A 25,485-nucleotide genomic window follows, 5' to 3' on the forward strand; every position below is an offset into this window, starting at 1 on the left:
TGAACTAGGAAAGTATTTACTGACGCGTACACAGTAGAATCATATTTGAACAAATTAAAGACATCAAAAATACTTGAAATCATGATAGCTCACAGAAAAGTTAAGTACCAATTTAGAAAATAAAACACACGAGATATTTTTTGCCAGGCTTGCTCAAAGTAATTTCGTGAAAAATCGGTGTCCGACAAATTGTTCGTAAGCAATTGTTCGTAAAGCAATTGTTCGTAAGCAATTGTTCGTAAAACAATTGTTCGTAAAATTGATTCTTCGTAAAACAATTCTTCCTAAAGCATTTTTTCGTGCATGCAGTTAAAATTTGATGTATACAAAGAAATGCTTTAGGAAGAATTGTTTTACGGATTTCATTTTACGAAAAACAGTTTACGAACAATTGTTTTACGAACAATTGCTTACGAACAATTGCTTTACGAACAATTGCTTACGAACAATTTGCCTATAACCGAAAAATCATAGAACAAGAAAAAATATCGCTTGCTATTGAAGCTTATAAAAGAAAGCGTTTTCGTACATTTTTTACTGTAAACAAATCATCGACACCTAAAGTTTTTAAATATTTTAAATGCTTATCTACCGGTGTATGACAGCCTACATGTTTTGTCATAACATCGCTAAATAAAAATGAAACCAGGCTGCATATGAACTATTTACTAGACTTTAACTTCATAATAAAAAATATATTTTTCTTTTCAACAGTTTTTATTTACTTTAAAATTTTTATTCACAATCCCTGTCTCTGGAATGCATTGTCGGAATACTACAATAGCTGTTGGGCATAACTTTGTGAGCGTGAAGCAAATACTGAATAAAAAAGAAATAAAGTAAGCACGAAAACGGCTACTACATTTTTATAACAGGGATTGTCAGCATTGCGTTATGAACTTGTGGCCTGTGATGATGATGATGATGATGTGAGTGAGAACCGTGATCGCTGGCAAGGGAGCGGATCTTCTTAAGTCCACTCATTATTTTGTAACTTGGCGAGCGAGATCGGACTCTTTCACGATTGGACCTTCCTCGACAAAGATGTAAAAACGGCTCGGAGCTTTCAAATTCTTGCTCTTGAAGTTTTGGCTCCGTGCAACAAGGTTCTATGATTATAGGAGGACTGAGTGGAGATACAACCGAATCGTCTTTGCAAGGTATGCAAGGATTTGAATCTTCTTGTCTATTGTCGTGATCTTGACCACATAAAACCAGGCTTTCTGTACTTCCGTTTGTGCTGGCACACGCACTGCTTGTGTTGCTGGTACAGCAACTGCTGTTACTGCTACTGGACAATTGATTATGATGAAGTTTTCCACCCAAAAGAATTTCATCTGGTCTTGTACTAGGAAAAAAGGTTGTTGCATTTCCGAAAGCAGGGCTGTTCGCAGACAGACTTTTGATTTTATTGTTATTATCTTCTTTGAAAGCTCGTTTTGACTGGTTCTCGTCTGATTTTGCACTTCGGCTAAACCGCCTTCCTAATCGAGGAGACAGTCTTCCAATTAGACCACCATGACTCGAAAACTTTCTATTCTTAGGAGGAAACAATAAACCATTTGATTTTGATTCGTTGTTTTCGTTCAACTCCGGACACGAAGGAAGGGAATGAAGTCTCTGGTAAGTTTTGGTCACATTGACATCTGGAATCTTTCCGCTGTAATCAAAGCCACCGCTAATGGTGGAATTAGACCTTGTGTGTCGCCTGGCTGGCTTGCCTGTGTTTGGATTCCCCTTGCGGTTAAAAACACTTGCTTCGGAGTTTTTCAAATCCTCTAAGCCGTTGCAACGAGACGATGAAATTTTAGCAGACTGACCACCAACTATTCCGCAATTTGCTCCTGATGCGGTGAAAAAACCAAATGTGTCATTATCACTAGTGGGCGATGAAGCATCGCAAGAAAAATCGACTCGGGTCACCAGCTTGGACCATCCTTCTCTTGCAGATGCCTCAAAGAAGTCACAGCGAAGTTTTTCAGCCAACTCAAAGCCTTGTTCTCTTGACACCTTTCTCACATAATCCAAATCTCCTTTATTGCCGACAATGACCAAAGGAGGAACACGACTGTAAAAAGAAGAAGTTGTTACTAAAATATGATCGATGAGTATAAAATGCTGTTTGTGGGGTGGTAGACTTTTTAAGAGTTTAGTTTTGGTTGCGGATATAAAAACTTGGCTGTTTTATTATTTACATTGTCCTGTGTTTGCAATTGTCCTGTGTCGTGTGATTGAGCGTTCAACGTTAGCCTTTAAAAACAAAACGATCCATGATGTTTTCATCTTAACGATTCAATCAACCGTGACAAAGATCACTGAACTTGTGGAATTTGTCAAAGTTTGAAGCTTTTAATGGATCATTGGAAAGATTTACAAGTGCTTTTGCACAAAAAGTAAACTTTTAACAATATTTGCACTTTTACACGAGACCTTCAAGTCTTAACAAAACAATAACACAGTGTCCAGTTAAGAGTTTGGCTAACCTCTGTTCTTTGTCTTCTAAATCCGATGTTTTTTCTATGATTCTTGTGGCAGTTTCTTTAAGCTGCCGAAAGCCATCTACATCTGTGATGGAATACATCAACATAATTGCATCAGCCCAACGGAAGTGATGCTCCACTGAAGATATTCTCATACCCTGCAAAGAGAGTGGCATAAATTGAACTTGATGAAAGATGCTGAAGATTTTTCTATCTCAATATAGCCATGGATTTTTGTATAGGCCTAAACCTTTCTTGGTGAACTCGCTGTACAATCATGCTAAATTTCCAACACTGAGACCTAAAAATGATCAAACTTTTAAACTTTGAAAGCTTTTTGTTATTTCTATTCTCAAATCAACTAAATGCTTTGTTAAGCGTTAAAAGATGAATGAGATCTTTCCTATGCCACTTCTGGTTGTGTGGATTTTAGAATGGGCTTACAAAAGCATGACAAGTAATTTACTTGCATGGATATACAGTATTCAAAACGCAAAGTAACTGGAATAATCAATCAACCTTGTCAGATGTGTCTTGTATATTAACTCGAAGTGGTTCTCCATCGACCTCTGTGACCCTTTTGCAAGGCATGTCTGAAAACAAAAACAAACTTTAACTGAAAGGTATTGAAACAAAGTGATCAAAATAGTCGCTCCCTATAGCCAAACAGCGCAAAGTGTAAAATAACTTTGTGGTCTGTTTACAATATAAGGTTATAGAGCGAAGGGCAACATGTTGTGCAACTTTGATGTCACGAAGCGAATGAAAGCACACGTGACGTGCAACTACGCACTACGCTGAAAGTGATATTTTTGTTTTGAGTATTTTGCAATAGTTTGTAACATTTTAAAGCTTTAATCCAATTTTCTTGTCTCAAGTTTGTGTTTTTCTGTACGTACACAGACAGATCCCGTAAGAGATTCAACGTCATCAAGTAATTTGATTTTTGAAGCGCGCTGGCGATAGTGCAGCGTGAGGTATTTTAACGCGTCAGGAAAAATTGCAGTAGGCCCTATCTACAATTTCACAGGATTGTAACCTACGTTAAAGACTTATGAGATGAAGATACTAAAAAAACTCTTATTTCTATCTGCGATTTTTGTAAGATCAAACATCACATTTGTAATATACAATATACTGAGAGTAAGTCATCGCATATTGTTTTTGACGTCTGCGAAACGAAAACGAAATTTCTAAAAAAAGTGTCATCAAACTACTATTTTGCTCTTTTGCTCCTTGAGCAATACAGTATTTTTTTACCGTTGCTCAGTGCATGCCAAACAAAATTGAATTTCTGACAGCTTGAAGCAGCAAATACTATCGCATACAATTCAACAAAGATTGGCAAGCATAAGATATTGCTTGTGTGCTTTTGTTTTACAAAATCTGTTCAAGCAGTTTGTCAAATAAAAACATCATATCTCACAAAACGTGACGAACTGACGATGCGTATATTAACAACCTTATATCACGTAAACCCAACAAAGTTACACCTTCACATAACAAATGAAGTGGCCTAACTTTGTGAAACCTGAAAATAAACTATTGTTGATAGGAGGCTTAACACTAAGCATGATCGTTTTGATGTCGTTTCGGTCAACCACCAGTAAAAAGTCACCGAAAAGTCGCTAATTATTACCAGACTACTGTTTTCTGACTATCAAACTATCAGTCTTCATGCGTTGTAGAAGCGCATCCCAGACAGCAAATCAGTTGACTGCAGACGTTGAATCAATTTAAAAAACAACTGATTTGCGTTCTGGGATGCTTGTTTGGTTTCGATCGTGCATCATGTCAAATGTCAAAAGTCCAACTTTAATATGAAACTTTACAACTGAAAGGTGAATAGTATCTTGCTACGAAAGGTGAGTTGTGCCGCGAGTAACACGATTCGCTTTTCCATTCCGTTTTTCGTGCAAATTAAGTGAAATAAACGGCGTTAATCACATCTACTTTTCCTAACAAAAAAATAGATCACACTTACCACAAATCGATTGCAATTTCAATAACTTTTTACAAGTAGCCCGCTACACCTTTCCTTAATTAGTTCAGGCTCAGACCCTCAGACATCTTTAAGAAATAGCCAAAGTATGCTACATAGTAAAAAAGACACACTAAAATGTGAGGAAATTTTGTATCTTGTAATTTTAGATTATTCAACGAGGGAGTGAACGGGTTTATATGAAAAGAATCTTTCATGTAATGCTCCTTCCATACTTACGCATTTAGGAGTGTTATGAGTAGGGCAACCAAAAGTCAATAAAGTCAAAATTTTTCTGCCTTGTTCAAAGTTTATAAAACGTCCACAAACTAAATTTCAGGCTGACACGAAGAGAGGTTTCAAAGTTATTAAGTAAAAAAAAAGTCAAATTTTATGGTTAGGTCAAAATTTTCTTTTTACGTAGTTTTTATTTTCTCTGTTGATATTTTAATAAAGCTACACAGATACGGATTTTTGTTGCAATTTCTGTTGCTATTCTGACGTAATAATCCGTTTGTTGCAATTTCTGAGGTAATAATCTTGCTTCGCCCACTACTGACGATTGAATATTAGCCAACTACCGTGCTGTTGATGAGTTGGTTGCCAGGGTAAAAGCAGTGACCATTAAAAACAGGTCAAAAAAAGCTAGTTATACTTCCATTGGCCAACCTCCACAGCCAATTGTAACTAGATAGGGCACTTGGTTGAAAGCTGCTTTCTATTATTCAAGAAATCTATCCTAAGTAAAAAATATGTGGAAGGCTTCCATGATGGCGGTGTCTTGCTGCGGTGTGCTAAAGATACTGTAAAAGCTCCCAATTTAGCTACTCACCTTGTAGAAATAGAGGAGCAGTACAGTGCACTATTTGATATGGAAAACAGCCGTTACACTATTCAAGAAGCTTATCAGAAAATGACGTCCCTTGACTTTGGTGCTGATGGCTGCCAAATTGGAAAATATATTCAAGCAAGAATCTCAAGAAATGACATCTAGTGCGTTGTGAAAATGGGACGAGATGATATTTCACCACATTTATATAGCCTGCTGAGGAACTCCCAAGCAACTTCTATATCAGTAAAGAGAAGCTTCTCCATTTTGGGACAAATTTTGGCGAGAGCCAGGAACTTCAAAGGCGATAATGTGAAACATTACTTGATGTTGAAGTATAATACTGCAGAACCCTCTCAGTAATTTCGGGATATTTAAAGACACTCCATATTGATCTTTTGCAGTTTTTCGAGTGACTTTCATTACCTGTTCGTTACCTGTGGTGTCGTTGAGTCTTCCACATTTTTATTTTATTTCATTAGAAAAAGAAGATGTCCTTACCTAACGGTTCGATTTCTAGTATGCTTTGCATTTCGCATTTGGGTTGCAAACGCAGAAAGGTATTGGTCAAAATTAGGTCAAAATTTGTAAATTATAAAGTCAAAATTTCAAGTTTTTAGGTCAAAAAATTGGTTGCCCTAGTTATGAGTTTGATACGAGTTGTAATATTTAGAATTATTTAAGTTTTACGCAAAAAAGCAATTTTGATTCAAGTTGCTACATTTTAAAACTTTAAAGTTTAAACCGATTGTAACTTTTTGGAGGGCAATGTTAAAATTAACGACTTAAAATAAGTTATAAACGAGGTGTGAAATATGCCCTAGCCACGAATTAGTCCGGCAGAAGTATGACTGAACCTGGAAATTTTATGCAAAGTTTTTTTTTTTATTGATTTTGGTAGCCTAGGGTCTACTCTTTCAGAATCTGCCGGGTGCACTCCGCGCATCCTTGAGCATTTTGAGAAATTCAAGATGGCGTCCAAAATGGCCGCCGTTTCAGATAACTCCCTATAACTCAGTTAGTATTTGACCTGGGATGATAAGTTTGGTGTCTAACCATATGTTTTGAGGGGCAAGGAATACATTGAAACTATTTATTTGACTGGTTGGGGATTGCATCATGTAGAAATGCAATAATGCCGCCAATAGGGTTGCCATATTACAAAATTCCAACAAAAACAAACAAATTCACTTGTATTTGGTTCAGAATAATAATTTTGCTGTCTATCCATATGTTTCGTTGACAAGGAATCCATTTAAGGCATTAAAACAGTTGCATATGAATTACATCACAGGAAAATCCAAAATGGCTGCTGATATATTTGTTGAATACTTACAGAAAATCATTATTTCTGCGACTTTGCTTGTGAAATAGCCTACCATCTAACATATAACATCACTCACAAACGTCACCATTAGTTATCACAAATGTTACAAGCCTAGTAATGTACTCTCTCGCAGCCTAGTAATGTACTAATGTACCATTAGTAATGTACAAGCCTCTCTCGCGGTCACAGGACAGTCAGTTGTGGTTATCATCTCGTCATTAAGCACCTAGTCCATAAATCTGTGACGTTGTCCAATTGAATTAAAATGGTAAGTAAGAGTCTGGCTGCAACCTGCAGCATATCACACACAGAATTTTGTTCATTTTAAACCATCCCTTGTGCAGCTGCAAGAAAGCGTTCTGCAGAGGTTGTCACTCTTGCATCCACATCTGATTATGCGCATGACAGTTTCTGGGGCGAGTTCAACATTTGCGGGAAGGAGGACCGGTTGTAGCGTTTTAACTTTCGAGTTTTTCACCCATCCGTACATTTCTGCATCAAGTTGAGGCCGATTGCTGTCTTCCAGTGAACGCTACACAATGGTTTGGTGATGGGCCCTTCTTACATTCTCTTAAAGGCCTCACTTGTAGGACGAAGGGAACAAAGTTTTGGTGGTACCGCGGAGGCCCGACCCGTTTGGGATGCCCATACCCTCCAGCGTGCTTCAGACATTGATTTACTCGTAGTATATTGACCGTAACAGGCTGACATGAATGTGGTTGCCTGCACAATCACTGATTCTATGGGAGAATCAATGACCCCTAAAAGTGACAGTGAGTGACCATCTTTCAGAACCTTCAATGCAGTACCTTTGCTAACCTCATAGCAGCATGCTACGGTATCACAACCAGTAAGAGCATGGGCTGGCAGGAGTTCATTCTCAAAAGACACATGCTTCTCTACAGTTTTTCCAATGCCAATGACTGTTCATTCCTTAATTGGTGATTCCATGGTGATACGATTTTTCATGCTTCCAGCATGATAATAATGAAGCAAGAGAATAAAAACGTCAGTGTCATCGGATATCACAGTTATATCACTCTCTTCATTATTTCGAGCAGACAGCATCACCTGTTGGACAATGATATTGTCCGCTTCCTCATGACTAGTTGAAAGGTCCTCTTTCCTGATCACTACACCACCACGGCTGATCTCAAATGGGGCAACGTCCTCACCAATCACTATCAACTTGTGACTTTGGGTGTATTCATGAAATGACTCGTCTTTAATCAGAAGTTTGACAATCAGGTTTATCAACTGCTTCTTGTTTTCGGTCACCGTCATTCTGTCAATACAGTTTTTTGAGGTGGTAACTTGGTGTTCAACTGCATCTGGTGGACTCGGCTAACTCCAGTGGCTCGAGCGACACTCTTAGTACTGCAATTGTAGTACCGATCGAACACTAGGTAAACGTCCCCAAATTTTAGTCTTTAGCAATGGCGTGTTTCAAGTTGTTTGCGTAGTCTGTAGTGGTGCCCTCTGCAGGCCAAGCAATCACCCAGAGTAGGGCTGAACCATCAATCACAACTACTGAAGTGTCACTTGCTGTTGTTCGAGCAGATACCTTAACCTAAAGCTGTCGCTTTAAGGATGACTTTAGTGTTGCAGCTCTCATTACTCCTGTGGGATCAAACATAGACTTTGGTACTGGAGCCACTTCGTAGGATAGGACATCTTTTATGTCAACATCAAGCCCACTTGCCTGTTAGCCTATGACCCTGAAGTGGATGATATTCATGTTGTTCACTTTACTACCTCCCAGATTCACATGTTTTTTTGTAGCCACCATGGTAGTCACGGTCTTGTGAATTGTTTCATGTCAGCCATCAGGTAAATTCTCTCCAAATTCTAACATCTATTTGAATCCTTTCTGCACAGCTTCCTGCACATTCACTGCAGGGGTTCCATGTTGACCAATTGCAATGTTCACTAGATCCTCTGGATGTTTCGCGGGATCAAGTGGATCCATACATATTTGAAGCTTCGTCCTTATGGCTTCTCGGTCCTTGTTGTCATTCTCTATCAGTGCCTTCTTTTCTTCCTTATGTCCACTTTCCTGGTCTCCAGAATCTCCAAGCAATTCGCCTAAGGAGCAGTTTCCACAGTACTATATGTATCTCTGCGGCTACTTGGGCAGACCATAAATGGAGTTCTGAATGGAAGTCAAGTGCCACCAGACTCTATTCGTTCATTCCCGACGCCGACACACGCCCCATCGGCCTGACATTACCCACACAGGCATGGGTGCGCCTCAACCACCTCCGTACGGGCGTCGGGCTTTTCCGCTCAACCATGCACTAATGGGGGAATGGCCTCTTCCTCCTCCTGTGAATGTGGTGCCGAGGAACAGACCGCAGACCACATCATCAATGACTGTTCCATCTTCAAGTCACCTAACGGAGTGGAAGGTCTGCGTGTCATGGATGATGAAACCAAAGACTGGCTGCTCTCTAGTAGCCTTCCAGTGTAGTCCTGGAACATCGTGAATCTGGGGTGGTAAAATGATAGACCCTCGGCCCCAGAGGCTCTCACGACGACGAGTACTACATGTATGAGGACACAATGCCCAGATCTTGAGCGTATCCGGCTTCAAAGTTATTCCTATGATGCCATTTGGGGCATGGCCATATCTCATGAAAGTAGTTTCTTTAAACATATCACTCCACAGGCCATTCCATAGTCCGCGCTGGTGGCTCATCACATGTTCCTCTTTCATGAACCGGGCTAATGCCTTTTCTGGGAGGGCTTCCATTGCCTTTAGGTAGCACATCCTATACCTTGCATAATGCACATGGTCAGCGGCAAAGAAATAGGGAAGCATTTGTTTGCAGCATCAAGATGCAACAGCCAATCAGCCTCCCGCTCAGCTCGGACAAACCTCATGATAAGGAACACTGGTTTGATCAACATGTCCACCCACAGTTTGGCAGTCTTACTCCTTTTGGTTATGTTCTCCAAGACTTCCACGAAATCCTCCTTCGACTCAAGTGTATTGCAATCAAGTACTCCTCGAAGAACTTCCTCAGCCAGCATTCTCAATGCTCGAACGTTCTGCGGAAATTTCTTTCCAGTCAACATTTTTGCGACTCCTCCAAACACATCACTCAGAACTTCCTCCAGTCCACTGTTTTCCATCAGAGTCCCGATGCAGTCTATGAAACTCTTTAGAGAGAACGCTTTATCGATCTTTTTTACAAGCCCGCTGAGACGTAAGCTCGCGCTGATCAGTCAGAAAGCAAAGTGATTACGTAGCATAGTGGGAGTTCGAGATTAAGAAATTTACACTAAGCCTAAGTATTCGGCAAATATATCAGCAGCCATTTTGGATTTTCCTGTGATGTAATTCATATGCAACTGTTTTAATGCCTTAAATGGATTCCTTGTCAACGAAACATATGGATAGACAGCAAAATTATTATTCTGGACCAAATACAAGTGAATTTGTTTGTTTTTGTTGGAATTTTGTAATATGGCAACCCTATTGGCGGCATTATTGCATTTCTACATGATGCAATCCCCAACCAGTCAAATAAATAGTTTCAATGTATTCCTTGCCCCTCAAAACATATGGTTAGACACCAAACTTATCATCCCAGGTCAAATACTAACTGAGTTATAGGGAGTTATCTGAAACGGCGGCCATTTTGGACGCCATCTTGAATTTCTCAAAATGCTCAAGGATGCGCGGAGTGCACCCGGCAGATTCTGAAAGAGTAGACCCTAGGCTACCAAAATCAATAAAAAAAAAAAACTTTGCATAAAATTTCCAGGTTCAGCCAAAAAATTGGATTTGGCAACCGGACTAAATGGATCCCATGACGTAGAGATATCACATATTTGACGTTGTCATTAGCCACAGAAATATAACAAACACTGTTTGCAGATCGGCTTTGATCTTTTTTTCAGAAAGCAACCACAGTAAGTTTACAGTGTGGCAATTGCCTTAATGGACTTTGCTGAAACCTAATACCTAAGTTCAAGGTATGTCTAAATCTTTTGAGAGCAAAAAAATTTAAATAAACTTGTTTCAAAGAAATTATTTTTGCTAGAGAATGTTACAAAATGTATTATCCTAAGCAGAAATGTGGATGAGTCAATTCTTCGGTGAGCGATATATTGTGTTTACACAAAGTTTATAGCAACTTGAGATGGTAATTGCACACGGCGCGTGACTACTTGACATCAGAAGTTTGACTGAAAAAATATTTAACATCGGCCACAATTTGAAAATTATTGAATACCATAGAACAGTTCAAAGGAAAATGCTACGAATTAAAATTTCTGAGCATTAGTTGTTTGTAGAACGAACCGGTTTTTACTTCAGTTCAAGTAAACATTAATTTACATTATGAACTCTGCGTTCAAGAAATATGATATGATGCAAGACTTATTTCCACCTTTTATGCATTGCATTACCCTTTTCGCAAAGTATTGCTGCATTAAAAACCGGTGAAAATGATTTCTAAAACTTCTAATTTTCATCAAACATTTCAAAGTTACTATAAAAAGTGAACAAAATCAGTCAGGTTTGGAAACCGAACCTGACCGATTTTGTTGACTTATTATGTTTATATGTTTGGTTGCATCCTAAATAAAGAATCCTTGTACGGTACCGGTATAAATTTTCATCCCCAATAACATCGACGAACCAGAACAGAGGTTGGGAGACATCGGCCCCTATTTCTTTAATTACAATAAAACTACTTAGAAATTAGTTGCTTGACAACTTCCATGATCATAATATAAATTTATTACTACGTTCTGCTGGTAACAGCAAAATGTTTTTGTTGCACAAGTATTACAATGCTTAATACTTAATTAGCAACCCAAACGCAACTGAGATGCAGTTTCAATGAAAATTAAAGCTTGCTTTTGAAGCAACTCATACTGTACACAGGGGCTAGTTTAACTAATGGGGGCCCCGGGGCACTTTTAGATCGGGGGGGAGGCGTGAAATTTTTTTTTCTCGCCGAGAGCGCGAAAACCTTTGCAAAGTAACATGAAAGTCACCCACACCGTTGCTAATGCCTTAACGCCAAGCTCAGTCGCCACCTTGTGACTAAAAATTAACTCTGAAAGAAAAATTAGGCATTTTACAGAAACTTCAAAGGCTGAGATAAAATAATAATAACACAAAATCACATTTTTTCACATCGGGGGGGGGAGGTCTTCAAAAGGGGAACCCGGGGCAACTGCACCCTCTGTCCCCTAAAATCCGGCCCTGACTGTACAACGTTTAGTAATCCAGAACGATAAATCACTTGGGAAAATGTTGTCGAAGTGTCGCACCTGGCAACATCCTGACGTCATTATAGCAGCGACACTATTTTCAATCATTTTTGAAAATGTGTCTTTTTGTTAGTTTCGACTGGTAATGATTCATTTTTAAATTCGAAGAAACACATCTTACTTATGAATTGTTTAACAAAAAATTTAAAACGTGTCTTGTTTGTTTGTAACATGTTAACAGCCATATAGGTGACGTTAATGTTAGCCTTAAGGACTTTTCTCCTTTGTAGAAAGAGCTTTGTCAAAAACTGAAAGAGCATTGAAAGTGATTCGTGATTCCACCAAACGAACAATGTCTGCAAACTGCAGCTTAACCGATTTGCAAAGTTGAAACGTTGAAGATTACGATTGATGCTGTTAACCATTTTCTTGGATTAAAGTGGTGAATGACTGTAAACAGTAAACATGTTTTGTAAAAATAGGCCACCTAACTTTTTGAATGTTCAAGCTGAAGAAAAGGTTGTTTTAAAAGGACTAACGTTACAGTATACCCACCTATAATTGCAATCTTAAAAGTAACCTTGAGCTTGAAGGTTTAGTAGGTATTAGTAACTAAAGTAATTGACAAAAGCAAAGCTGACACTACTGAATATGCTTGCGTGGAAAAGTAGATCGTTATTGGCTTTTCAGCGGAAAGTTGCTGCTGTTTTGCGCAGTGAATAGGCTGATATTTACTTCACCCAGTGGACGCAAAATTGCGCAATTTAAAAACAAATTGGTGACCAAGATTGCTATGCGGAGCAAAATTAACTTGTAGGAGAAGATTGTCTGCTAAGGCATAAGATAAGACTACAATCTCGAAAATGAAAGTTGCCAGTAAGCCACTTGCTAAATACGATTTTTATTTGAAAAACATTTTACTGTATTAAAAACATGTTTACTGGAAGCGTTTGCTCACAAACAAGCCATAATGCAAATCAAGAGTGTAATTTATAGCTTGCTACACAGTGTAACTGTAGACCTTACAGCAGACGACCACGACCCGAAGTTTCGTGAAAACAAGTTTAATAAATATTTTTCCCTCACGAAGAACATTTTACAGTTTTGGAAAATTTAGGTCTTGTGATATGTAAATTGTTTCGACTGACAACCATAAACTATTTATAAGTCCAAACTCACTTAAAACCTCGGGGTCATTTACTCATAAACCATTGTTTCAAGCAATTAGCAAGGTTTGAAATGAGTAACACAATTCGACAAATTTTAATGACACGTCTTTGAGTTGGTAAGTGGCATATAAACTTTGCTAAGTCCACTATTCAAACTTACATGAAATGTTCAAAATCAAAGAGCGAATTCAAAAATAAACAGCCTCCAGCGAAGGAGAATTGTTTAATTCTTTTTGTGGACAAAAGTAGATAGAGGAGATCATACAGCCATGCTCAAGTGCCATCATGAAGACACTCTGTTTGATATGGGAAGCAATAGACAAGCATATATAACACGTTTGGCAAGCTTGAGCACTGCTAATGCGCCGATAAATGCTAAAAATGTGTTTCTAGTCCTAACAAGGTTGTAGCTTGTAAAATATAAATAGTCTACCAATTTCTATAAAAAAAAAACTTCTCAACATGTTTACCATGAAAACTACTTAATTTTACTTTTTAAAAAAAAGTACCACTTCTGTCAAAACATTTGACTAATGGCAGGTTATCGCATCGCTCGGCCAAACCCTAAACCATCTACAGCACTGATTGTACGACAATTGCCAAATCTGCAAACTGTTGGTAATAATGTCATTTCGAACAGCTGTCATGCTGCAAAATTACACAAATTAAAGGCGGATAAAAAAAGTTAGAGCGTTTAAACATTTTTGAAAACTATAATTTGTGTAAGTTTTCTACGTACTCTGAGTTACAGTATAGCTGTGGTATTGTAAAATCCTTCTCTTGAATCACTGGGCACTTTAAGCAATGAAAGTAGAAACAGCAGAGCCTTACTCATTGCAAAAACACGTTCTTCTAGGCAGGGCCGTGTCCGTGTGAGCACCATCTCTGCCTCCCTCCCCGAAATCTAATAGTGGGCCCCAATGTTTAGTGAATACTCTTGAAAATAGGACCAGAAAGCGTTTAACCCTATTTCCTGTGACGTATTTTGGCCAATTGACTTGCGGAGGGGGGGGTCGGTTCGACACTATCACTTTCAGCTCGTGTAACTCAAAAACTACGCAAAATAGATCAATCAAATTTTCACATGATGCAGATAATTTATCTGACAACATAGCATCGAAAATCTTTTGCAATTTGTTCAACAGCGTAACTTGAAAAATCAAATAATTTGATGGTTGGTCATATTTTTTTATTTGACTTGAGAAATCGTTTCTTAATTACTTTATAATTGAGTGTGACGGGATAATTCCATTGTGTTGGATTTTAATCTCTTACGCGTGGACGTCGTCCACGCTTCAATGAAATCGTAATTGGCGTCTGACTTGCGTTTGCTTGTTGTTTTGCCCGAGGCATTGCAAAAATCTTTCGCTTTGTCTCAACATTTGCAGAGAATGAGACAAAATCACGGCAAAATAAACTGTTTCAAGTCATTTTTGAGCCATATGTTATATATAGTCTACACATTTTCAAATGTACTGTCATCGCTTGATATTAAAACTAAATCAAGCAATGAGCTTTAGTAAACATTTTATTTGTAACAATTGTGTAACAACTGATTTGTAACAGTTCAGTTTTCTTTTCACACTCATACTGTCCAATTTGGTTATACATGATCAAGAAACACTTTGCAGTTTACAGCACATCCCAGGGAGCTATTTATTTGTTTTTAACATTGTTTCAACGTCTAGAGACGTTGAATCGATGTAAAAAGTATCTGATTTGCTTTCTAGCTAGTGATTTGCTTTCAAAACTGATTCCATACCTACCAACAATGATCACTTTGAATGAAATAATTTTGCAAACAATTTTGATAAAGTGAAGTGACAATAATCGTTTAGTCAAATCGTATTGGTAGGCTATAGAAGAGGTCGTTTGTACATTGCCAAAGGGAACTCCCGTTCTGCGTGACAAAGTCAAAGTCGTGGCATAACGATAGGAAAAATAAATACATTTAGCAAGATATCAAATCTTGGAAAAAAAAATCTTTTTTAGGCTGATTGTTATTATCATACAAAAAAATCACTAAAATTTTGACTTTTTTCTTCGGCAAAATTGAAGGCTTTTGATATTTTGAAAATGCACGTTTGTGTCTAAGCGATTGAAACGGCTTTTTTATGTTGTCAACCAGATTTGCAAGATAAGGATTTCTACATGTTTTTCTAACTTGTTGGACATGCATTTTGTGTCAAGCTATTTCTTACGCATTAGAAGATTTCTTTCTTTTCAAATTTTGAAATAACATTTTAGATGCAGTTTGCGGTTGACGGCATTACTGCAAAAGCCATCTTTTGTAATTGATACATAACCAAAAACAAAAGGCGCATAAACTACTGCTGGCTGATAGACCACGTAACAATACATCATAATGATGTTTTTCCGAACCAAAGACCCAGAAAACCAATTTTGTTGTATATTAGTTCAGACGTTGAACCAATGACAAAAAGTGATCTGCTGATTTGAAACAAAGTGATTGCTGTTCCCAATGCGCAAACATTTTGATAAAAGTAATCAAGTTTTGGCCACAGCTTTCTGGTCCACTGAGGCTACTCTGGTCAATCGACTCACGTTGCAAATAACTTATCGACATTATTGGGTAGGCTCACACTAAAGTTGTTTTGTGTAAAGTCTTGCTTGTGAAAAAGTCGAAGTAAAAACACAAAAATGAAGTAAGTTATATTTACAAAGTAATATATTCTTGAATCAACCACAGTTTTAAAAAAAATAGTTTGAACAGGTTTCATGTAATAGAAACTACAATTGATATCATCGCGAAGGATCAAATAGCTGTGAAAATCACTTCAAGCAATTGTTTGTTATGATTTTCATTTTTCATCATGCAAACCAAGGTGAACCTCAATATCATATTTTTATGCCAAACGATAAAAATCGTTTTTATTTTTTTTTTAGTTACTTTTAGGAGACAAGAAAAACAATCCGCATAAAAAATAATTCAATTCAACATATTTCCCTTATTTTGTCAGATATGTATTTCGTGCAACAATTTTTTAGAAAAATTGCTGAGTATGGTATCGCGTTTTAGATGCAGTCAGAGAATGCAACTTCGCGGTTGATGGCGTTATTACAAAAGTCAATCTTTTGTCACGGAAATGTATTCGAAAACAAAAAGGCTCAAAAGCGGCTGACTGATAGGTTACGTTGCGATACGTTACAAAATCAAGGCATTGATTTCAGATTCTTTCAACCAAGCAAACAACTTTGCTCCAAATGACATAAACATCCAAATTTATTGAGAAAATGATATATGGCTATACCTTTTTGAGGTAAGCTTTTGTGAAAATAAGCTTTTGAAGATCAACATTTGAAAACAAAGTTTGAAATTATTGAGTTGGTCCTAATAGTGTTTCTGCTGAGATATATCAAAACTTTTCAATCCTCGTAGAGAAAAAATAATTTTGTAATCTCTCAAGCAACTGCAAAATTACCATTTAGGTAAAGATTCATTGCTGACAATACAGTATGTGCAATGTTTGTCAAAGCACAACAATTTCGCTGCGCGTGTTTTTCCACAAAAGCAGAGCAGTTTAGATAGACGATGTCAAGTTCTTTTCAGTATCCTTCAATCTCTCGTTTTTATAAAAACGTTTTAACAACATCCATAAATATTTATGTGAATATAAGTGTACCGGTACATGCAGAAGTTTATTGGCGGGTCAAAAACTCACTCCTTGTTGCTTTCCGACAAGAAATCAACAAAAAACTTCCCACATCAGTTTGTTTGTTTTGTGAGATAGACTGAGTTTTGTCAAGAAATTTTCGTACGGCTTCTTGTTATAAGTTAGAAACAAAATGTATTGGCCATAGAAAACTATGTAAAATTACATCTTTTTCAGCATGGCTTATCGTATACTTACTCTCTGATATAATTTCAAAGAAACCCAGATGTAATTAAAAGATTAATCAAAGCAACTCAAAACTCGAGTTTGCAAACAAAAGGCAGAATCATTATGGTCGAATGCTTTACAACAAAGCCAACTCACGAGATATCTGCGTCGCAGTTCCACGCACGACGGAGCTCAGTAATCCTATTAATCCGTATAATTAGAAAACAAAAGGACTAGCTAGTAGCAGGCTAAAATATCCGAGTATGTTATGAAAATCATGTTATATCTCTAAAACTATAGACAAAAGCAATGCCATTTAAAGCGGAATAAATACTTGAATAATTTTTAGGAAAAGTCAAAAAATTTCAAAGGTGTGGATTGCGTAGTTCTTTAGTGATATTGCTTTGAAAAGCGCCAAGTCCCACCCGACCCCCCCCCCACAGGACAAAGGGTTAAAGGGGTAAACTCTTTCAATGTGGGGAAAAATTACATTTATCGATTTAGCAAAGAGTAAAAAACTTTTTAAGATTTTATAGCAAGAATAGTTAATAGGCTAATATCAGTGGTTCTCAAACTTTTTTGACCGCGACCCAAATCTGAGTTTTATGAACATCTCACGACCGAAGCCTCAAGCATCAAAAATTTATTTTTTTCCAGTATGCATGAAATAGAACAAGACACAGATAACCAGTTATAGTACACAGTATTGTGAGTTCTTTTCAACTAAAAGTACTGCGTACTTTTAGTTGAAAAGTTACCAAACAAGCGTGGCTTGTTTGATGACTAAAAGGGCTGGATTCGTTGGTGAGCAAAATCGGCTTCATTCCAGTTCTGCTTCTCGGTGCTGAAAATAAATTCGATTTTTTTTTCACATGTTGCGGGTGCTATGTTTCCAGATGTCTCTTCAGTTTTGCTTTTTTTCAGAGGTTTGTTCGACAATAATGCAGAACACAGGACACATTGTGGCTTGGCAGCACTATGATCATTGATAGAAGTGAATCCCAAATTTAACTTTTTTTCTTTGTAGCCTACGCATACTTACTCATCCTTAAACGTTAACTTTCAACAATACTATACCTGCAATGTAATGACCTAGTTGAAACGAACAAACCAATAGCTCGCATCGAAAGAAACGAACCTATAGATTGAACTTTGAAATATTAAAGCTTTTAAAACTCGAACTTTCACACTCTCAGAAACCCACTTAAAATAGTGATACAATACTCCAAATTACTGAGATGAAGCCACATAAAATGCTTTGCTTATGATGTTATAATTCAGTCATAATGGAATTGAAAATACTTGAAAAATGGCATAAAAAAAGTTTGTTCCGGCAGAATTAAATCACCATAGCGGGACCCATTTTGACCCTGCGCGACCCATGTTTGGGTCGCAACCCATACTTTGAGAACCACTGGGCTATGCCGACAATGCCGACAAAGGGAATCTAGAAAAAGTCGGGAAAGGACCAGACTTTTAACAAAGTAAAATTTATAACATAAATGAATAATGCAATACAAAACTTAATTTCCAAATTAATGAAATGGAAAGGGGTTGTGGGGGCTTGTCCCCTAGAAAACTTTGACAAATATAATCTTATTTTGGTTATTTTTTAGGCATTTTTAAAAGCAATAATTTTTTCATCAAAATGCACGCTTTGTATGTAACTAAATTCATCAAATTAAACTTGAATAGGGAATAAGCATAGAAGTTTTAAATTCTTACATTAAGACCATTTTGAGTTTTTTTCAAGATATTGATTCTACAAATAGGACCACTTGACAATTTCTGCGTTTCTGACAAGCACTATAGACATTTGTCACAACAGAAGAACTAAATTTGTCCATTATTGGCGCCAGTCATTAATTTATAGCAATAAAAGCAGAGCAATGTTCAACATTTATACTTGTTATCAAAGGCTGCCATGGCGTCGGAAGGAGATACTTCACTGCAAACCACAACATGTCCTTTGCGTTGACATTTATAGACATTAATCTGCCATATATAAATGGTTCAAAAAATTACCTCCTCATAACTTATATGAAAGCTATGCCGACGCGAAACGCCAGTAATGGAAACGCCATGGCCGGATTCAAAAACAAATTGCATAAAAGTGTCCCTTTTTCAAAACTAAATAATATTGATAAGCTGGCCGGGATTCGATTATCTTTGGGTTAAATCAATCAACGTCAAGTAGTTTCACATAGGCGAAGCTATTTGAATATTTTCAATTCAGTGAACGCCTAAGATACACAAAGCTGCAAAACTAAAGCAAACAATTACTGTTTACTGCAAACTTGTCATTCTAACAATGATGCTTTGTGTAATAGACCACAAATACACACTTGTTCGAAACACCGGAACAGTTTTTACGTAGGCTACGTTTCCAGATGGTGTTGTACACCAGGGGTGGGCAAACATAACTGCGGGTCAATTTTGCTGCACGGTTTTGACATATGGGCCCAACTAACGACAAACACTGTATTTGCTTTTGGTGAGCTGGATTAATTAATGAAACGAGCGAGTCTGGCCCGTGGGCAGTAGTTTGCCTTCCACTGCCATACGTGGTGTGCAACAACGTCAAGAGATTTTTAGTACCAGTGCAACAGTGAAAGCAGCATACTCGCGAAAAAGCAAGTTACTTTTTATGTATAAACTTTTAGAAAAATACCTAAAGAAATGAACTCGCCATCAAACGCACCAAAGCAAAAATGGAAGCGTTTGCATCCAGAGACGTTGAAGTGTCGTAAAAAATACATTTTTTCACCAGGATGTGATTTTGCAGGTCTAGAAACCTGGTTTATTTGACAGCAGCCAAAAAGAAGGATACGTGACGTCGTAGTGCACATCGCTGCAAATGATTGCATGAGTGGAGGCTGCGTAGATAGGCTGATGTGACGTATGGCCAAAACACGTGTCTGTCACTGTCAATTCTCGCTGCATTCGTCTGTCCAACACAATGATATATAATAAAGGAAATCGAAAGTTTTTGAAAAAAAAAAAGAAAAAAAAATGATTATGCTCTAGTATGGCAGTGCAACCTTTAGAATTCTAAAAGTTTTCAAGTAAGGGTTTGTGTGTGTTTGTTAGTTTTGTTTTATAGTTTGATTAAAAACGTCATGAAGAAAATGTTAGGCGTTGAGCGCAACTAGTTTTAGTAAAAAAGACAAATCTATTTCAAGTAACAATCGACAGCCACCATCCAATTACTTTTCTTTCTAACTACTTGATGTACTTGTCTGTTGGTATAGCTGAATGTTTCAGTCAATGGGCTGTTGTTATTCGGATGATCTTTATAGGATTGCATACGTCAAAAATTGAACAAGGACGCACTCGGAACAACAGTAGCAGCAACCTGACGTCATAGCACAAAAGTTAAAGAGTGTGTTCAAACCAGTGAAAACTTGCTTTGCTGTCAAGAGCTTAGCGAGGCTGTGCAAACAATATGATCGAAATAGATGAACAGCCATCAAAAGTATCCTCCAAACTTAGCTAAGATCAGCGTTATGCCATTCGCTCTAGAAAAGATATTAGCAAACCGCAATTGTTGTTTGACAATCGCTGTTGGGTTTAATGCCAATCTTATGTCTACAACTGCTTACGTCAAAGACTTTTTCATTCAGCTCTGTTTGGAAGGTGCTTTGTCCACACGTGTTCATAAAATAAAAATATGCTTTTTCATTGGTTTTATATTAAAACATAGAAAGCGGTTGGTGACATTGAATTTATTGTAATCATATGTCATGCTCGTTAATAATTTATAACTGAATTTTGTATATAGGCCTACAGTTTATCAAAGCAACTTCCATTATCCTTGTTCAAATGTGAGTCCTGAATTGCTTCAAAGAGATTTAAATTAAACACAAATACACTATTATGTCTCGACTTACAAGTGACTTATAACTTTCCTAACTTTGTTTGATCAACACACAAACAAACACTAGTTGTTAGGGACTATTAAAGGCAAAGCAAATAGATTCTTAGTAAAATTTACTAAACTAACCAGCTAGAAAGATGGAGAATAAACATGATGAGAAAAATGATTTGTTATTGCACTTTAAGAACTGCAATTTGAATATGCTTCTGTGGCGCGTGTGCAATCAGTAGGCTAATCAGTGGTTCCATTTTCGGTAAAACTAGCAGTGGCACCCCTAGTACAGAAGTGAGGGGGTATCCTGGCCCCTCCCTTTAGCAAGCAAAGCCTTGGAACTGCCTTATGTACTTACATTTTGCATCAAAGTATGGAGTTTTTATAAAAAAGAGTATGGCTATTAGGCTAAAACAAACTATGCTGCCAGCTTTTACCACTTGCCACCACCAGCAAAAATCTAAAGTTACACTTTTGTGTATCAGGTTGGTGGTTTGTTCATGAACTTCATACGCATAAAGGCTAAGCGCTGATGTAGCAAATTTGTGGCAACCGGCAATTATACAACATCGGCAGTCGTCAAAAAAGTAAAAACTAACTTGTTTATGTACCAGCAGCTAACAATGATATCAGATAGCATCAAAGGAATTTTATCTGATGACATTGCTTGTGACATTCTAACTATGTTATATTTGATTCAGTTGTCCTTTATGTGTCATCTTAAATGCGGTGGTTGTATAATTATTGTTTGTTTAGATGTCAGGCAAGAATACAAAACCCATTAGCTCGTTGATATGAGAATAGACAAATGCTTGTAGCCTAACTAGTTTTAAAGTTTTTTTCAGTGAATTCCGAAGTACAAAAAGAAACAGTGTCACAACGACAATCTGCTGGGTGAAATTTCACAATTAGATCACTCATAACCTCAAAATCAAATACACAGAGTAAGTAAAGGAACGAAAGATTTTTCAGTGTGTATTCAGATTTCTCATTTCTAAACGGTTGTCAACCATTAAATATATCATCTAGCTAAGTTTAAAACATAATCAAGACATTATCATTACAATCTGAAGAAAGTAAATGGGATGGCATGCACAAATTACCTAATTCAGCAGATAACGAAATAGCTTATTTAAATTACGGCAAATCAAAAATATAGCGATGTACTTATGCCCGCATTTCATACTGTTGGAACCCAGTTGTAATCACATTGTTTGACGGCTATTGCATCGTAGGTTACGCAACTCACCAGTATTTTCGACATATTCGCTTATGAAGCGTTTGGTGAGAAATCGCACAACGGAAGCTGAAAAACAGGTAAAACAATATCAATGTAAAGTGGTGTTAAGAAAAGTAGGCTGGGCCGCTGAGAGAATAATTAGGGCCCGGTACCAATGCCATTCTCTGATTTCAAATCAAGACATTTCTAAGAAAAACGCTCTATATCCAAAGAATATACGATGACTTCCGGGTCCCCGAAAAGGTTACGGGTCGGGTCCCTGAAATCACCTAGGCCCAGAATTCTTTTAAGAAGTAAAAAATAAATTAAGTAGCCAATATGGAAACACTATCATAAATGATGAACAAACAAATTAAGTCTAATTATTTTGTCGCATGTAAATAACACGGCGTTCTTTTTCATGGTGAATTTTTTATGTGGTCAATAGCTTTGAAGTTGAATTTTTTTCGTTTGGAACGAATACAACTAAAATCAATAACAGAAATCACAATTTATGGAATGGTTTATCACTGTGAGGAAGGAGGTTGAACAAAGCATTTTGGCAAGTAACGCACACACAATACGACATAATACAGCTGTATTTATGTTGTGCATTGTTTAAACAGAGAAAGCTAAATTTACTGCCAAATAAATCAAAATCGGCACAAGTTTCATTCCTTTTTGATTAAACATTCGTAATGGCGACCGTCTTTGACTGTTCAAACAAAAAAATATGATTTCTGATTTGGCTTTTCCAACAAATTTACAAGAAGCAGAATAACGAGGAAAACGCATCGTCATTCCTGGAACTTGGCGAAGACACTTAATGGCAAGCCAAAGGAAGGGGAGCAGCTGACTCGAAGACAATAGCCCTATGTCACTTCGCTGCTTCCTGTCGTCTGTTGTATCGCATCTGTGATCGCAGTGTACTGTATGTTACCGCAATGGGCGAAAATAAAAGCATTATTATTATTATTACTTGAAAATATATCGAAATTGTCACATTCAATTCAATCATCTGGTCAAAACTTCCTGAAATCATACTATCGTGTTTATTAGTTTTCAAGCTACACATATATGCGAATGCATAAACGGGCGATTAAAAAGATCTAAACTAAAATTCAGATAACAAGTTTGTAGTTGACATTAAGAATAAGTTTGTGATGGGACATGAGTATCTTTTAACGATTCAAAAAATAAAAATAAACTCAAAATCCTCGAAGCTAAAAAAGTAGCCACGCCTTTGCACTTGACAATCAAGAGGCAACGAAGGAGATGAAGTCAAGATCGATGACATTTTACAAACTGGGCTTGACGAAACTTATCGTTGAGGTAAAAAAAATTTAAAATGTTTAGTTCACTAAAAAAATATATTGTACCATGAAAATACCAACTAAACAAAACGCTTACTTTATTCTTCACTCACTAGCTTTACCAATAATTTTATTTTCTCAAAGTTCTGCGTGATATCTGTGTAAAGAACATGTGAACCTACTTGTGCGTTGTAGGCTAAATGTGGGCTAAAGTAAGCTAAGGTAGAGTTTTACCGTGGCTGATAAACCCCTAACCCACTAAAGTGATATCTTGATGCAACACAAGATAGATAATGAGCGGTATTTGAAAAATATTAGTATGAATATTACGTTTAACATAAACATCGTGATTAATTACTATTGGTACCAATACGTCTTCATTTAAAAACATTAGACATTTTTGCAAGTCTTTGCGGTAAAGATAGATAAACTCTAGCTATCCAGCCAGCAAAAACAGATGTTTATACGTTGATTTTGCGTTTGCATACGGTGAAAGGGCAAAAAGGATGAATGTGGCTAGTTGAGTGTTTTTAATGCGTCGAGAGTTGACGCCCGAACTTTCAACTCAAACTTGAGGAGATTTTGTGAAAAGAATTTAACGTTTCTTGATAATATTTTTTGCATAAAACGTTCAAACGTGTTTGCTGGAAAAACACTTTATTTATAGCACTGAAAATATGCAAATAGAAATTGAAATGGTCACCTAAAGTTTCTCGGCTAATTGTGAGTAAATTAAGCAAATTACTACTCTGTGCGTGAGGCCTGCATTAATTATTTTACAGCACGAAGTTGTCCACCCATTGACATTCCACAGAGACATAAAATAAAAAAAACAAAAAAAAACGATATAATTAGACGTTGATCAGAATAGCCTTTTCCACCTATGAGTCTATTTTGAGCTTCCAAATGCAGTGGCAGCAGCAGTATTGACCAGGTGTTTGGCCACACCTGTTTATTGTCACGACCACAAAAATTGGTAACTCTAACTGTTAATCAAGCAAAAGACAGGAGATATAATAGTTGTGACATCACAGTGAAGGATTTCGGGTTTTAGAAACTGATATGACCTCATACCACAATCAGGTGATAATTTTTGTCCACACAGCAATTGCAAACGCATCATGATAAGGTTACTTAAACAAATTTAAGGGTGTTAAGTGCATCAGGTGGTGCGATTTTAACCATCAAAGGATCTGATAAAAGTCCATATCTCTTAAAATAGCAAACATGTGGTACAACATTTTGAAATTGTAACGTAGATTCTTGTTTCGCAACTAAGGCAGTCTGTAGTCTTATTAGAAGAAAAGCTTCTCTAAGAAAATAAAGTAGCATGCACAATAAATGTTAAAAATCATGTCATGATGCAACAAGAAATGTTCAAAATGTAGTCTACTCCACGACCTTCTTTACCTGATTTTCCTACTTTTCTGGGTCCAACGATTACTATTTTATATTCAGGAACGTTATTGCTTGTCAGATTGGAACGGCTGTTTGACGCATCCACAAACATTATTCAGCCAACTTTTTGTTTGCTAATCTTACTGCTTTATTGCAAAAAAAAAAAGAGTACAAAACTAAAAATCTGAAGAATGCAAGTTTGAAAGCGATGTAAGACTGTAGGCAAGATTTTTCACTAATCAACAACAACAAAAAATGAAAACAAATACCATTTTGTGCTCAATAAAAAGAAAGCGTAAGTAGGCTGATGACTATAAGCATTAGCATTGACGTGAAATAGACAGCACAGTAAACAAAACTAAAACATTTGTAGCATGCTTTGTAACAAGCTTAATGTTTTGTTGCTAGTTTCAACACTGTAGAAGGTGTAGCACTGCTTTAGATCATAAAAAAGGTTAATACCAAATTCTTTTGTCAAATATGCTTATATTTCACTTTCAAACTTCACCGTATATTGCACACTAAAATGGGATAATTTTTGCTTCATTTGGGACTTTGGGCAGAGGGTTTACACTTATATCATTGCATGTTGGCGATGTTATATCCCCGCCATTACACAAAGAGATTAGCGGAGAGCTAACAGATTTTAGTCTCATCCCAGACAAGTAGACTTTTAGTTTCTATTCCGTTTGCTAGATGTTTGCCATTTCCGGTGGGAATGATCAAGCCCGTAGAGGGGCTACATTTGGTCCAGTGCCAATAACATTTCCAGGCACCCAGACAAAACACCACTAAATAAGTGTACTATAGTATAACTAAAATATACGTGA

General features: G+C 37.0%; 1 protein-coding gene across 1 annotated transcript; it reads right to left on the reverse strand.

The window, feature by feature from the left end:
• On the reverse strand, window positions 1–24,807 carry LOC145783347 (uncharacterized). The gene is made up of 5 exons (XM_082595196.1): window positions 24,668–24,807; window positions 21,975–22,031; window positions 3,000–3,073; window positions 2,484–2,638; window positions 1–2,068 (listed from the first exon to the last, which is right to left on the reverse strand). Exons 1-5 carry the CDS (start codon window positions 24,765–24,767, stop codon window positions 859–861), a joined length of 1,596 nt encoding a protein of 531 aa, XP_082451322.1. The 5' UTR covers window positions 24,768–24,807; the 3' UTR covers window positions 1–858.
• Between the last annotated feature and the right edge of the window lie 678 nt (window positions 24,808–25,485).

The sequence above is a fragment of the Aplidium turbinatum genome, chromosome 14 (assembly GCF_918807975.1).
Source record: "Aplidium turbinatum chromosome 14, kaAplTurb1.1, whole genome shotgun sequence".
Classification (NCBI taxonomy): Eukaryota; Metazoa; Chordata; class Ascidiacea; order Aplousobranchia; family Polyclinidae; genus Aplidium; species Aplidium turbinatum.